The sequence below is a fragment of the Hemicordylus capensis genome, chromosome 1 (assembly GCF_027244095.1).
Source record: "Hemicordylus capensis ecotype Gifberg chromosome 1, rHemCap1.1.pri, whole genome shotgun sequence".
Lineage (NCBI taxonomy): Eukaryota > Metazoa > Chordata > Lepidosauria > Squamata > Cordylidae > Hemicordylus > Hemicordylus capensis.
In genome coordinates, this window is record NC_069657.1 from 138622616 (window position 1) to 138638347 (window position 15732).

The 15732-nt window shown below is 42.7% G+C and overlaps 1 protein-coding gene across 1 annotated transcript in view; it reads right to left on the reverse strand.

Moving 5' to 3' along the window:
* LOC128324895 (thyroid peroxidase-like) overlaps positions 1–15732 on the reverse strand; it is a gene marked incomplete at its 3' end in the record, with an annotated part of 29505 nt that overhangs the window by 1656 nt on the left and 12117 nt on the right. Inside the window, exons 2-6 of the mRNA XM_053250082.1 lie at positions 6669–6768; positions 6393–6492; positions 6027–6208; positions 5808–5940; positions 806–935 (exon numbers count right to left, since the gene is read on the reverse strand). Of these exons, the coding sequence (XP_053106057.1) occupies positions 806–935; positions 5808–5940; positions 6027–6208; positions 6393–6492; positions 6669–6762 (639 nt within the window). The remainder of the gene's footprint in view (positions 1–805; positions 936–5807; positions 5941–6026; positions 6209–6392; positions 6493–6668; positions 6769–15732) is intronic.

Genomic DNA, 15732 nt, shown 5'->3' on the forward strand with positions numbered 1-15732 from the left:
CATAGAGAATGCATCTGCAAAAAATTAAGGACCATCAGTTATTATGCTAGACATACTGAGCAGCAGCTGCTTGCAGGAAATGGTTCCACACATGCTTGGAGGGGAAGGGTGATTTCCAGCTGTCGCCCCTCCCCTCTGCAGATGCTTGTGGTTCTCAAAAATATGCACCTCAGAGCTCTGTAGCCCTCAGGGAAACATTTTCAGGAGGCACAGTGACAGGCCACTGCAGTGGGAAGAGGGGTATGGCTGGAAATCACCCTCCCTTCTGTGCATATCTGGTAGTGTTTTCTATGTGCAATTCTTACCCATAATAGTTGATTACCCTTAATAATATTGCATACAACAAATTGAAATTTGAGAAGTGCTGGTTTTACTTGGGAAATACAATAATACAAGCATAACTGTTTTACTTTCTGTGGGAAAGTCATCTTATTACATTCATGTTTTCTGTAGAAACTCTGAAGAAACATTTTTATTATTAGAAATGAAATTCGTATTTATCACTAGATGTCTCACATGTCCTATCCCTAGCCTGAGAGGGGCAGTTAACACCCATGTGAAGCTATAAACACACACCATGTACACAAGATTTCCATGTACAATAGATCATACAATAATAATTATATGCAATATATAATATAAACCAAGGTTTTGCTTCATGTTTAAAATTTCTTTTAAAGTGAATGCTGGGAGGAAAAATACTGGGTTGTCATGCCTCTGGAGAGGAAGTAATTAAAAATATATATATATTTAGAGAAAACCCCTATTCACAAGAGTAGCCCAAGCTTTATCAATTGTCACATACCAGAGGCAATGGGAAGCCATTATAGGTCTTTGTTGCATTCCATCCTTTTGGTACGGAGAATCCATCTTCATAATGTGCAGGGAGCCAGCGGATGTATGCTGTGTTTGCTGCTCCCCAAAGAGGATTTTTCCTGCATACAGGAGGGGAAAAATATTCTTTTTTCCTCCCAAAATACTTTTAAAACAAATTCAATATAAGTACAAATATACAATGACCATAAAAGAGAAAAAGAGCACAATGCTATAATAAGGAGAAACCATCATACATATTTATATCTATGTTATATTGTGTTTTCCAATATTCAATAAAAGGTTGCCGTTGTTTAAAATATACTGATTTTTTTTTTTTTTAGTCTTCCATCCCTTAGCCTGAGCTCTGTAAGTTTAGTCAGTTGTGCTGTATTCCATACTTTGTATGGAAAAGAAAATCAATTATATTCAAGCAGATGAACATTTTTTTCTCCAGTGTTTGGGAATGACTAGTTTCTTTTGCTGCGGTTAACAAATTAGATATTGTTCTATACTGCTCGGAAACTGCAACAAGCAACTGTGGTAATAGCTGTATATAGTTCAGGGCCACTAGATGGAACTGTGTGGGGAGAGGGAAAAGGTTTGGAAAGGAAAAATAAAAGTTCCTGTTTCGGCTCAACATGATGTCCAGGCTCTTTGTTATCTTCACAGTAACTCTACTAGCATTACCTGGGGATACATCTGAAGCTCAAGTCCAGTCATTCTTTGGAAAAATATACTATCCTAACCCACAAAGTGAAAAATTGGGATGGTGGCAATTTATTTACATAAATTGCAAATGAGGAAACTGTTCCTGGACTACACCACTTGAGCCTGGAAGTAGGGTCCTCCATATCAAAACAAGGCAGCTAACCAAAGATAGCGAGTGAGAACCACTTGACTGAACATCTTTCCATATCAAGAAGGTAGAGTGAGACCAAACAGGGCTATAGCATAGATTCATTTTCAGAATAATAATGCTAGAGAAGATGGAACCTTTTGGAAATATGCAGAAATGACACTGCAACCCTCCACGATTTCTTTATTTATTTATCATATTTATATACTGCCGGATATGTGTATATTTAGACAGTGTACATAATTTAAAACAAATATAAAACAGAGTAAAACAAAACAATTTCACAGAATATAAGAGTTAAAACAATTTCATAGGATAAAAACAGTTTAAAATTAATTTAATTTAACAGCCTGAGAAAACAGGTGTGTCTTGAGGGTCTTTCTAAAAGCAATCAGAGATGGCGATGCTCTTATTTTGACAGGGAGCATATTTCAAAGCCCCAGGGCAGCCACAGAGAAGGCCTGGTCCCAAGAGAGCCAGCGTGGTGAAGTGCTGGACTAGGACCGGGGAGACCCGAGTTCAAATCCCCATTCAGCCATGATACTTGCTGGGTGACTCTGGGCCAGTCACTTCTCTCTCAGCCTAACCTACTTCACAGGGTTGTTGTGAGGAGAACCTCAAGTACGTAGTATACCTCTCTGGGTTCCTTGGAGGAAGAGCGGGATATAAATGTAAAAATAAATAATTAATAAATGAAGTTGTCACCAAACGAGCTGGTGGCAACCATAACTGGAGCTCTTATCTTAATAGATGGCAGGGTTCATGACAAAGACGGTGCTTGCTTTCTTAAGTACCCTGGACTAATAACCAGGTGCAGTTAAGGAAATGATCATAAACTTGTTAGCAGCAGCTGCAACGCTGGAAATCCCCAGATGCCCCAAGAATTTCACATTGGTTTCATAAGGTCTGCAATGTGGCAGTCATGTAAAAATAAACTGAAAAAATTCAAATACCACAAGAACACCAAAGCTTTGGATTGTATTTGGACAGACCCCATTGCTAGCATACACAGATATAACAGCAAATAGTGGTTATACCACAATGGAATAAATACCAGCATACACTACAAACAGTAATGGAAAAGGAATGAGAATGAGTGGAAAGATGAAAAGAACTGTTAGAAGGAAAATTCTCCTCTGTATCCCTCTTGTCTCTTGGTTAGGTATTACACTGGACATCAGTAGCAGAGTTCCAAACAAAGCTTTATTTCAGTTGCTAGCAAAAATCTTTGGGTGCAGCCACACCAACAGAGACGTAAGTTTGGGGCAGTATAAAAATATGTTAAATAAATAAAAACAAAACCCCCTTTTATACCATCAAGTAAACAACTTTTGCACCTATGCATCACCAAGCTAAACAGTTACTTCAAACACTAAGGTTCTGATTGGCTCACAAGTTTTATTTTATTTATTTATTTATTTATTTATATCTATCTATCAAATTTATACCCCGCCCAAACTTACGTCTCTGGGCGTAATGTTATCTTTCCTATACACTCTCATGGCTTGCCTGTCCTCTCAAAAGGGCCAGGCCTGGGTTTCTCCCCTTTGGTACATACATTCAGAGCACTTCTGCCATAAAATACCCTCAAAGCGTGGGGCTATCAATAAGCAAATACAAGCTTCATTTCCAAGATGCATGCCATATTTAACTAAGTGCTATGCAAACAAACTGTACTTTTAACTGTTAAGAGCTACTGCAAATAATACTCCAACAGAACTAACCACCATTATTTATTATTATTATTATTATTATTATTATTGATGCATTTAAGGCATTTGGGTAAGCAGGTCAGGGAGTTCAGCCTATTGTACATATTATTTTTAATTTATTTTATAATATATTTATATATTTATTAATAACTTAATAAAATACATATAAATAAACCAACACACACACATATAATACATATAAGTAAACTAATAAAAAGTTGTTTGAAACAGTGGGCAGGTTCTCACGGTTAAAGAATGCTCAGTTTACCAGGAAATTCCAATTATCAAACTGTGTTCGCTTCTGTGGAGTGCGTTGTAAGGAATCCAGATTTCTTCATTGATCCCAGATCAGTGCTGCTAATGTCTGACTTTTAACTAGAATCCGTCATTTTATATCAGAGCTTGGCTTGTTGATCCTGGTTAAATTTTGGGTGTTTGCAGCACCAATCTGGAATCGATAAAAATGTTTGCATTCTCATGACATGCTCCATGGGACTCAATGACTGGGATTAGGTTGAGAGAGGTGGGCTACCCACCCAGCTACTTTCATGGCTGACTGTCTCCCAAGTCCTTGTCTGACTCGCTGACCACTATATCACACTGACTCTACATACTAATTTATCATTTTAAATTATTATTCCATTGGAGGGGTGATATTGGGTTATTTGCTTATTTGTGTTTTCAATCTGGGCATAAATTGGATGTATGATTTGAGTGAATAGTTGTAATAAATTGGGAGGGTGAGTCTTTATTTTGAAGAGTCCCCAAACTGAAAGTATGACCACCTACCTAGCGGAAGATTGAGAAAGACTTTGTCAGTCTGTTGAGTAGACTTCAAGATTACTTGCTCCCTTTGGATTCGAGGAAGACTTTGAAATGTGATTATAATTAGAAATATAGTGGCTGGGTTATTGTTTGTAATTCATCTGACTGAGGAAGATTTCAAAATCTTCCTCAGTTTTAGCACTACAAATTTCATATTGTTCAATACATTGTCTAATCTCAGCTTTTTGTTATTTGTATTACAACTGAAAGGATTACCTATCCTATATTATATTATTTCCATCTTAAACCATTTATGTGCATATTCTTATTCCATTGATAATACAACTTATTTAATCATTAGTTACTTAGTGGTTTTTTTGTTTTGTTTTTTCTTTAGGATTGTAAGTAACAGGTTGAGAGAGAGAGTCAATCAATGTCTTATTGCTGTTTTCTTTTTTTGATTGCTATATGATGGAAATGTATTTTAATACACTGTTAGTAAAATAAAAATAAAATTAGAACAATATGAGGTAAAACCAGTGTATTTAAACTAGGCATCTCCAAGTATTCTCTCCTCGTGAGGAAATTGATGAGCTAGAATTATTCCTTGGAGCATCCTAGTGTGAAAGAAAAGTAGAGATCGTGAAACAATCTCTGCACTATGTCTGCTTTCGCTCTGCATATAGACTAGACCTGTTGCAAAGAAGACAGTGCCTATTATTATTATGCTATTTACACACAGTCTACCAGATGTTATTGACTGGATTTGGTACTTTAATTATTGGGCCCTTTCCAAGAGTCTAGGATAACTAGAGAAAAATTAAAGATATCTTCATAGTATTTGTGCTGTCCCAAGTAGTGTGGCCTTCTGTAGTTGATGTGTTGTAATTTTATTGGTGCCCAAGGTGTAGAGATGGTGTTCAAATTCTTTTGGTACTGCACCAAGGGCACCAACAACTGTTGGCACCACTATTGTTTTCTTTTTCTAGAGCCGCTCATTTTCAATCTGAAGGTCCTTGTATTTAGTTATTTTCTCCAATTTTTTTGGTTGACTCATCTATCCCCTGGGATTGCAGTATCAATGATCAGAACCCCATTCTTCTCAATGAATGTCCGATCTGGCGTATTGTGCGCTAATGCCTATCAGTTTGTATTCGAAAATCCCAAAGGATTTCTGCCTCTTCATTTTCTGTGACATTCTCAATCGGATGATTCCGCCAATTCTTGCTTGCTGGCAATTTGTAATTCTTGCCACAGTTCCAGTGGATCATTGCAGCAACTTTGTTGTGTCTTTCCTTATAATCAGTCTGCACGATTTTCTTACAACAACATACAAGGTGCTCAACCATCTCATCTGCTTCCTTGCATAATTGACACTTACTGTCTTTCTGGGTCTTATCAGTTTTTTTATTGATAAGATTAGTATTATTATTATAATCAGATTATTATTATGATGATTACTAAATAATAATAATAATAATAATAATAATAACTATTATTAGGCATTGTGGTTGAAATATGTTTGAGTTTCTCTGTCATGGGCAGGCTGATGGGCCTTTTTGGAAGTCCCACTTTGGGAATCATAACATGGCCAAATGTTTTTGCAAGCTGCAAACTATTTGTAGCTTGCAATTAATTTGCAGACTGGTCAGATTTACCTGTTGTTGCATGTCCCATCGATGGCTCTGTACTTGTCAGTCAAACAGGAATCTGAGCATTTGATTGGCTGGAGCTGAGCAGCACAACCTGTTAGTTTTGCCAAGATGGAGAGATCACGAATGCTTAGGACCCCTTTGGAAGAAAAGGAAGAAAGAAGCTGCTGCTCAAGATGGCCTTGAATGAGTGTATACTTTGGGGGAAGGGAGTGTAACACACACCTGTCATGTTGCTGTACCGCTTCTCCCGTGTGTAAACAAGCTGCCGAATCAGCTCTATGGCTGTATCCATCAGTTCAGCTGCACGAACTGCCACGTTGGTCTCAGCCTCTGGGTGCTTAAACAGACTGAGGAGGTCGCTGGAGCTCAGTGACCCCTTGGACAGCATTCCTTTCCCTCTCTGGCTACAGAACCAAAAGGAATGGATGGCTCAACATAGGAGGCTGAAATATCCCACACGGTCTGGGACACAGGCATGGTGGCATGGATTGGAAGGGGGGAGACAGCAAGGGAAAGGGGGGAAAACATGTGCTCATTGCTGGTTTGATCATTTTGGATCATTTTGATCATTGCTGTTTTGAATCATACCTGTTTCTAGAGTGATTGTAAGCAAAAGAGACCAGTTGCTTTGCCCGTTCTAGGGCCTCCTTCACCAATGGACTTTCAGGTGTGCAGTCATTTTCTGAGGCTGAGGAAACACAATAAGCCACAACATGAAAAGCAGTTCATAGTCTAACTGTGCTAAGTCTTTGCAGAGTCATCTAAACGTACTAGAGACAATTGCTGTGGGCATCTGAGGAAGGTATTTGACTCAAGGTGAATGTTAATACCTTGCTTTGGAATGTGTTAAGAACACAGAGTTACCTGCGTAGGTGGGGTGGCCATGAGAGGCCATTAGTGATATAATCAAGACTGGAACAAGTCCAGGTATCATCACTTGGATGGAGAAGGCTATCATGGAGTGCTGTGGATTGAAGCCAATATGGATTAACAATGGCTGCAGTGCTGCAAATAAAAGAGCAAAATATAGATTTCCCATACATTAAAATGTACATATAAATATGAAAGGTTTAAAAATGCAATATTAAAAAACCTCTTTGTCTTTATCAAAAGATAAAATAACACACACAAAATCAAGAAGAACCCCTCCTCCTTTCCCCATTGCCATCTCAAGAGGAGTCTGTATAAAGAAAGACCAGACCTGGAAACAGCTGCCATTGGGAAGGGGTGAGAATCCAGACTGATTTTTGGAACCTGGAATGAAAGCAGCCAGACAGGAGCTGCAGCACTTTAGGATGCAAGGGCCATCCTGGGTGCTTTCCAGGCTGGCTGCTCAACAGCAGCAACATGTCTCCATTCAGGCAAGTCTCATTCGAAACATAAACAGCAGGGGGAGCAGTCTTGTGGAAATGAACAACCTGAAAAAACAGCAACTTTCTTATACCTTGAGATAGGACGTCCTAGCTCTATATCTCAGCGATTAAATTCGAAGCAAGGCATCAGGAATGTGAACGACACCCTCCTATCTGCGTAGGGACTATGGTGTCACAACACAGGAAGTGTGGAAGCAGACCTCCGAGATAATACGTGACCTCCTTACAGGGTTTAATCTGGAAAGCACCCTCATGTAATCTGTAGTAGTCTTTTAGGAATGCTCCACTATTTCCAACTTCATCTCCTACTCAGTCTGTGTAAATAAATCAAATATTACAAAGTTACTTAAAGAGTCTGTAGTGGCTCTCCTTCTAATGAAAAGCAGAATTCAAGGCATGTTGAAAATCCTTGGAACTTCTTACTACTCAGGGGGAGACACCATCATAATAACAATACATATTTATTGAGGTATTTGGATTTCTCAGTCATTCACATCAGAATAGTCATGTCAGCAACTTCATTTTTGCAGACCATTAACAGTCTGAGAAGTTTAGCTGAGCTTTTTCCATCTTGTTTCCAATCTTACTTTCTGTCTTGTATTATCATAGGAACATAGGAAGCTGCCATATACTGAGTCAGACCATTGGTCTCTCTAGCTCAGTATTGCCTTCACAGACTGGCAGCGGTTTCTCCAAGGTTGCAGGCAGGAATCTCTCTCAGCCCTATCTTGGAGAAGCCAGGGAGGGAACTTGAAACCTTCTGCTCTTCCCAGAGTGGCTTCATCCCCTGAGGGGAATATCTTACAGTGCTCACACATCAAGTCTCCCATTCATATGCAACCAAGGCAAGACCCTGCTTAGCTATGGGGACAAGTCATGCTTGCTAGCTACCACAAGACCAGCTCTCCTCTCTGAGAAAGTTACAGAATTGCTTGTGAGCCCAGTTCCCCTATCTGTAAAGTTTCTTTATCTGTTATCTCATGAGCAATTTGTGAAGCTAGATTGCATGAGTATTTTATTGCAGTCGCTCTTACTGGGGTGCTCTAATATTAGCAACTTTTTATCAATAGCAGTCACCAAGATAGCTGGTAGGCTGAGGTGAGAAGGTGAGCTGGCATGTAGAAAAGGAGACAACTAGTCCATTAGGCAAAGAGGTTCCTTGTTTGACTGATGTAGTGTCCTTTTACAAAATATTACAGACTAGCTGGCCCGGGCGCAGAGCATCTACACCTCTAGTTCTCCCTTTTATCTCCCCCCCTCATTCATGGCCCCTTTTTTTTCGGCCCTCTTCCCTTTTCCTCCCCCTCTCAGCTCTCCCCCATTCTTGGCTCCTGTCCCCTCTTCTATACCCGACCCCTCAGTTCTCCCCCCATTCTTGGCCCATTTGGAGGTTCTCTGCACTGGTGCTTCCTCACCCCCCCACACCGTTCATCTTTTTCCCCCCGGCTGGCTGTTGCTTTCTTTCCCCCCAGCTGCCACTTTCTCTCCCTCCCAGCTGCCACTTTCTCTTCCCCGCCGCTGCTTTCTCTCACCCTTCCACCACTTTTTCTCCCCCAACCTTCGCTTTCTCTCCCCCCAGCCGCCACTGCTTTCTCTCTCCGCCATTGCTGCTTTCTCTCCACACCGCTGCCACTTTCTCTCCCCCGATGCTGCTTTCTCTACCCCGGCCGCCACGTTCTCTCCTCCCCCCGGCTGCTAATTCGCACCCCCAGCCATCACTTTCTCCCCCCGCCTGCCTGTTCACGCCTGCCTGCCTGCTATTTCTTCCCCACTGCTGTTGTCTCTTTCCTCTCCCTCTCCCGGCATGCAAACTCTCTCGAGAGCTGCCATGCATGGGATTAAGCATGGGTATGCCTTAGAGAATTATATAGATAGATGTTGATTGTACAGAGTATTCACTGCAGGACAATGTGTTCAGCCTATCCTTCTTGAGCATCTGAGACATCAGCAGGCATTAGGGCTGACAACTAACCAAATGAAAAACTTGCCTGCTTTAGTGTCTTTAACAGGAACTCCAGCTCCAGAAATTAGTAGCTGAAGCCTTTTGCACAGGGATTACTCCAAGAGGTAGTGAGGGTAGCAAGCACTCCCCCCCATATTTCTCACTCCCCCTTTTCAGAGGTGCAGCTAGGTAATTTTGGAATCTGGACCTAGTGGGTCACTGGGCCCCCGCTTGCAAAACAAGCATCCTCTACATATACCCACACACCCCTACAACCCCCCCCCCTTGGTTTTACATAGCTACCTATTAGCACAGACTGGCAGAAACAGGAAAGCAGGCACAGACTGAGGCAGCAGCGCACAGAACACTCTACGTCAGCCAGATCCTCCCATCCACAGTACAGCAGAAGGATCCACACACCTTCTTGATCATTCATCACAAACCCACAGGTCTGGGCCAGAGTGCATTTGTAAAACCACCACCACCACCAATGGATTCTTGACTATTCACAAACCAACTGGGACATAACATATGTCCCTTGCACCACAGTTCAAACACACACCTGGATCACAAACCAGCTTGGCTATATAGTGCATCTGTAAGGAAAAAAGTTAAAACCACAACACATGCCCTTGCTTCACAGTTCTTATTCAGACCTTCTGGATTGCAAACCAACTAGAGTATAGTGCATTTATATTTTTAAATAGTTTGTTTATTCAGATGTTTACAGTTAGCTCCACTTTCACTCGGTGTGAAGTAGGGATGTGCTGTGGAATGTTCTGACTGTGGAACGTTCCAACTTGAAACAGGTCATTTTGAATGTTCTGAGCTTAGAACAGAACACCCTTCAAATGAAGGTCCTGTTCTGAGCTCCAAAATGGTGCTCTTCTGGCCTCTGCAAACATGCAGTGGCCATTTGTATGGCCAGCACCTCCACACAAATGACTGCCATGTATGTGCAGAGGCCAGAAGAGCACCATTTTGGAATTGAAAATGGCACTTGGAACTTTCTGAGGCAGAGCGGGGTCATTCTGTCGGACATGCAGCAGCCATTTGTATGGTCAGCACCACCTCGCAAATGGCTGTCACACATGTGCAGAAGCCAGAATAGCACCATTTTGGAATCCAAAATGGCACTTGGAACTTTCCGAGACAGCTTGGGGTCGTTCTGTCGGAACAACCAGCTTGCCCTGTTGTTCTGACAGAATGATATGGGGATTTTGTGTTTCGTTTTGAACTGGGAACGGAACACAAAATCTGTTTCATGGACATCCCTAGTGTGAAATACTCTATCAATAGAGATAACTCATTCTGGCAGCTTTATTGCAGTAGGGATTTTTTCCCATTAAAAACCAACGGATTGACCAATCTGCTTCAGATTAAAAATACAGAGCCCACACTCCACCCTGCCTTACATCTGTGCTCAGTATCAAAGCCCTGTGCCAAGTCATTCCAGGTGATCAAAAGGGTGGGGCAAAAGGGGGGTGCTTTACCCTTTTGTATGAAAGCAAAGGTTTGATTCCTCCACATGGGGGTAGAGTGACGGTCCAAGGTGGGGACTTCAGTTCCAAATGTTTTTGTAATTTTCTGCCATGAAACAAGCCATTTATAGGACTTTTAAAATATATATATTTAGAAAAAATCCAAACAATTATTAAAACCCAATAGATTGACCAATCCACCGCAAATTAAATATACAAACCCCTCCCACCCTGCCCCACTTCTATGCCCAATATCAAAGCCCTATAGCAAGCCATTCCATAAATATATATGGTGGGGGGATAACCACAAAAGGGAAATCCCACACCTTCCATTGCTAGCTCTGAGGAGGAGGTAGGCACAGGTTCAGTACACCAGGGCAGGGCAAGGTATGCAGGGCAGGGCAAGGTATGTGCAAAGCTCTGGTGGGCAACCAGTGCTGCCACTCTGCCTCCCTTCTTCATTGCCGCCTGCAGGCAGCTTGCCAGCCCGCACTGGAGAGCTTCAGGGAGGCCAGCAGAGAGGCCCCCGGAAGTCCTGTCCACCCTGCAAAGAGCTGATAGTGGGGTGGGGTGGGGTGAGCTGTCGCTGGCATCTGGCCCCAGCATGCGGGGAGCCTTCTAATGGCAGGCAAGCCTCCCAATCATAAGCAGCCCCATGTTGCTGGCACGTGGGGTGCAGAGAAGGCATTGCAGGGCCCATGCCAGCTGTTGGGCAGGGAGGCAGGTGTGCTGGGGCCCTCCAGCAAAGAAAGACTACCCAGCCCTGGACCTGTGCCCCAAAGTCTGGGGCTAATGGCATCTCTGCCCCTTTCACTCTTCCATCCAGCAGGTTGGAACTTTACAGCACAGTGTCCGACAGACAATGCAGTCATCATATATTGTGGTCCCCTTGCGCACATTAATTATTGTTTTAAGCTCCATTGTTTAAAGATGAGTTATTCACTCACTCCTCTGCTCCAGAACAAGCAGCAGAAGCCAGGACAGCAAGGTAGGCAGGAGACTCGTAGAGCCTGCCAGGAGCCAAGCCAGCCCCTTAGTTTCCTTTCTGGCTAGGAACTGGGCTGGATGAGCCCATGCATGCAAGAAGTGTAGGCTCATTTCCCGGGCAACTTTCAGCTGGCTTTGTAGTGACCTCTCCCCCACCTCAGTCTTCCTTGCAGGGCCGCATTAACGTAGTAGCAAAAGCAGCAAATGCTACGGCCCCTGCGTTTTCTAGGCCCCCCCACAGCTTGTTATCTTATCTCGGTTATCTGGCTCTGCAAGAGCTAAGAGATCGAGCTAATCATTAGCGGAGGGGGCAGGGATGCGGAGCTTCCTGAGCAGGCATTGAAACAATGCTATGGTTGCAGAAGCTGAAAATCAGTGAGTTTACGCAGGAGGCTCCCTTCCCTTTCAGGTTTCCTCCCTTCTCCCTGCTCTCTGTCTGCTGTGGACGCTGCTGTTCTGCTCAGTCTGCTGAGCAAACAGTCTCATTTCAAAGAGAACTAAGCACCATTTCCCAATCATTCACTCATATTTCAAAAAGTGAGCAAAAATGGAGGGGGATGCATAAGCGGGATGTTTTGTGAAATGGGGAGATATCTGGCATAAAATCACTCTGTGTGTCTGTGATTCTGCTGGTGGCTGTGACTGATGTTTACTTTGTTTATATTATTATCTCCTAGTAAGAAGTTGGGATGACTCCATATATACCATCCTGTTGTCTAGCTTGAAATGCCATTAGTGGTTGCATATATATTGGCTAAGGCTAGTAGGCAACTTCTCTTTCTGTTTGGCATAAATGGCATTGAATGGGATGCATTTATTGGAGACATGTGGCTATATGTCAGCATAAATGTGAATATGTTGTATGCACATCATGCATATATATGTTTTGTCATGACACTTGCATCCTGCCCTTCCTTTAAGAGGCTCAGTGTGCATGATTCTTTCTTCCTACTTTTATTCTTACTACAGTCCTGTGAGGTGGGTTAGGATAAAAACCTTTGCTGTAAATTGTTGTTGTGATTGCTTAATTGGTTAAATGCCTGCCAATAAACAGTAAACTTGGCCTAATAACTACATAGCCACCCCCAGTGTTCCCTCTAACAGGGATTCCCAAATGTTGGGTAAAAACAGATTGAACAATCTCACTCTAATGAACATTGAACATGAACTTCTTCATGAAATAAACATTTCAGATATCATCAAGAAATTTGCTTATGCTAAATCTAGAAAATGTAACTTCTAAATTGTAGTTTTCTTACTTTTGACATTTGAAATTGATACCTACATGTAAATGTAAATAATAGTATTACTGAAATGTCAGACATTTGTTATATTATCTGGCTGTATAGCAAATGAAAAAATTGAATTACTTTACTATGTAAGTAAATAATTTATGTTTTAATATTTATGTTCATTTTTTAAAATTTGGGGCCCCTTCATAACATATGCTACAGGCCCCGCACTAGCTTAATCCGGCCCTGTTTCCTTGCCATGTAGTCTTGGATAGGAAGAGAAAACTCTCCTGGAAAGCAGACTGGAAGCTTGGGCCTAATCCGCAAAGACAGTATTTTCTAAGAGTAATCTGGCTGGTTTTCTGAATAAGGTTGTAAATGTCAAGCAAGCTTCGTTTATAAGGGAAATAAACTAAAATTAATGAATGTATCTCTACAAGTAACGTATAGCAAAACCCTTGCTCCCCTAACAATGTCCTTTGCTCCCCCAATGCAATTGTTCTAGAGTTGCCCCTGCTTTTACAGCATGGAGAGAAGCACGAGCACTGGCTGCGGGCCAGTATCCTTGTGGGTTCCATTCGCCACATCAGTCATGTAGCTGACTGCACAATCTCTCAATATAAAATAAAGAGAAGGAAAGAAAGGAGGACGTATTGGAGAATGCCTGATAGGAAAAATCAAACAAATGCTCACTGAAACAAATGAGTTTTAAGATGTGTCTTTAAAGCTAAAGGAGGTTGAATGAGACAGTTCAAACAAAGGGGGCAACCACCCAAGGCAAAACTGAGAATGAGGAAGAAATCTTTGGCTTAAAAACAAAACAACACAGAAGACAAGAGAAGGGAGGAGAAAAAAGTGAAAGCAAAGGCGAAAGACATGGGAACAATGGAATGGATGCACTCAAAACCTAACGAGCTAATGAACTGGCTAGAGATGGGACAAGATAACCCATGAAGAGAAAGTGGCAGAAGGAGGACATGATCAAATTTACAGGTTGGATAGATAGATAGATAGATAGATAGATAGATAGATAGATAGATAGATAGATAGATAGATAGATAGATAGATAGATAGATAGATAGAATCAAAAGAATGACAGTACTGAGCTGGATGGACCAAGGGTCTGATTCGGTATAAGGCAGCTTCCTATGTTCCTATAAGACAGGGATTCTCAACGTTGGGTCCCCAGATGTTATTGGACTTCAGCTCCCATAACCCCCAACCAAAGGCCATTGGGGCTGGGGATTATGGGAGTTGAAGTCCAATAAAATCTGGGGACCCAACGTTGAGAATCCCTGCTATAAGAAGCCAAAGATGCGACAAGTTATCCCAACATGCAGAGGCTTCATCTGCCTCTAGCCCTTTGCAGGGGGCCAACCAACATGTCTAAAAGTGTGTGTGTGTGTGTAATAAATCCAGATTGCACCTCCTGGTCCCAACCACAGCCCCAACGCATTGAGCAGAGCTTTTGTACAGGGGCCTGCACACGTGCAGTGCACCCCAGTGTGTATAGGCTCTCCAAATACACAACTGGTATCCTGCAAAGATGGAGAGTACAGGACTGCCTTCTCTAAATGCCTCAGTCAGGGAGGGGCGGGAGTGAACAGTCACCCTAGGCTGCCTCTGCATCTTACTCTCTTGGCTTGGCTCCTCTGCAGGAGCACAAGCTGTCACCAGAGATCTCCCTTGCCTCCTCCTCAGTGCCACCCTCTTCTGCCCTTAAAAGCTCTACACGGCACCGGCAGTCTTGTGAGAACTCCTTCCTGTGAGAAGCTAAGCAAGCCCTGTGAGATCCCATGGGGCCTTCCGCCCAGCCTTGCCTCTGCTTCCATAGCAGCATTCCTGGGCCTGCCCAGCATTTGCCATGCTACCCGTTTGCTTCCCTCTCCCTTCCTGCCCAGGAGTGCCAGGAAAGAGCCAGCCTGCACTCTGCTCATAGCCCTGCTCCCTTTTGTTGGGTTCCCAATCCCCGACAGGGTATATAAGCCCCAGCACAGACGTTCTGACCAATGCATGTGTGTCAGGAACAATAGTCAGCAGCCTCATACCCCAAGTCATCTTCACAGGTACATTTTTGCACACTTTGACCTTGTGCAGTCATAAATAGGCAGCAGATGCTTTGTCCATGAATATGTGGCTCAATGTGTCTCCCTACTGCTAGTTAAGCCATCTAATGGCACAGCGGGAAAATGACTTGCCTAGCGAGCAAGAGGTTGCCGGTTCGAATCCCCGCAGGTCTGTTTCCCAGAATATGGGAAACACCTATACCAAGCAGCAGCGATATAGGAAGATGCTGAAAGGCCTCATTTCACACAGCGTGGGAGGAGGCAATGGTAAACCTCTCCTGTATTCTACCAAAAACCCCACATGGCTCTGTGGTCGCCAGGAGTCAACACCGACTCGAGGGCACAACATTACTGCTAGTTAAGCCTTTGCAGGGCTATCCCTCCACTCCAGGGAGGCAGTTGACTTACCCCTGTTCTTTCTCCTGCCATCCATATGTTCCCCCAAGCCTCTGAAGGCCTTACAAGGTCTGAGGTTCTTCCCCAGCAGCTGCCTTTCTTTTATTTGCTGGCTACTAAGGAGGCATTTCCAGAATGTTATAATCTTGCCAGGACAAAACCCTTTCAAGGCGACTTCAAAGCGACCTAATTAGTTTTATGGGGTACAAGGATATTCTAATTCAACTGCATTTAACCCCTCAAAAGGAAGCAAAAGCTCATCTCTCTGGACACAGGATAAAATAGTTCAAGGTCAAACAAAATGTCTAGAAAACAGCTATTTATTTTGAAAAGTGTCAAACTTCACATGCACAATAAACGCAGATGAGCAGCTCCAGGAGTCCAATAATATTGCTAGCCAGCAGGGGGAGCTTTAGCCTGCAACTTGTGTCATTGTTTCACTTGCGCCTTA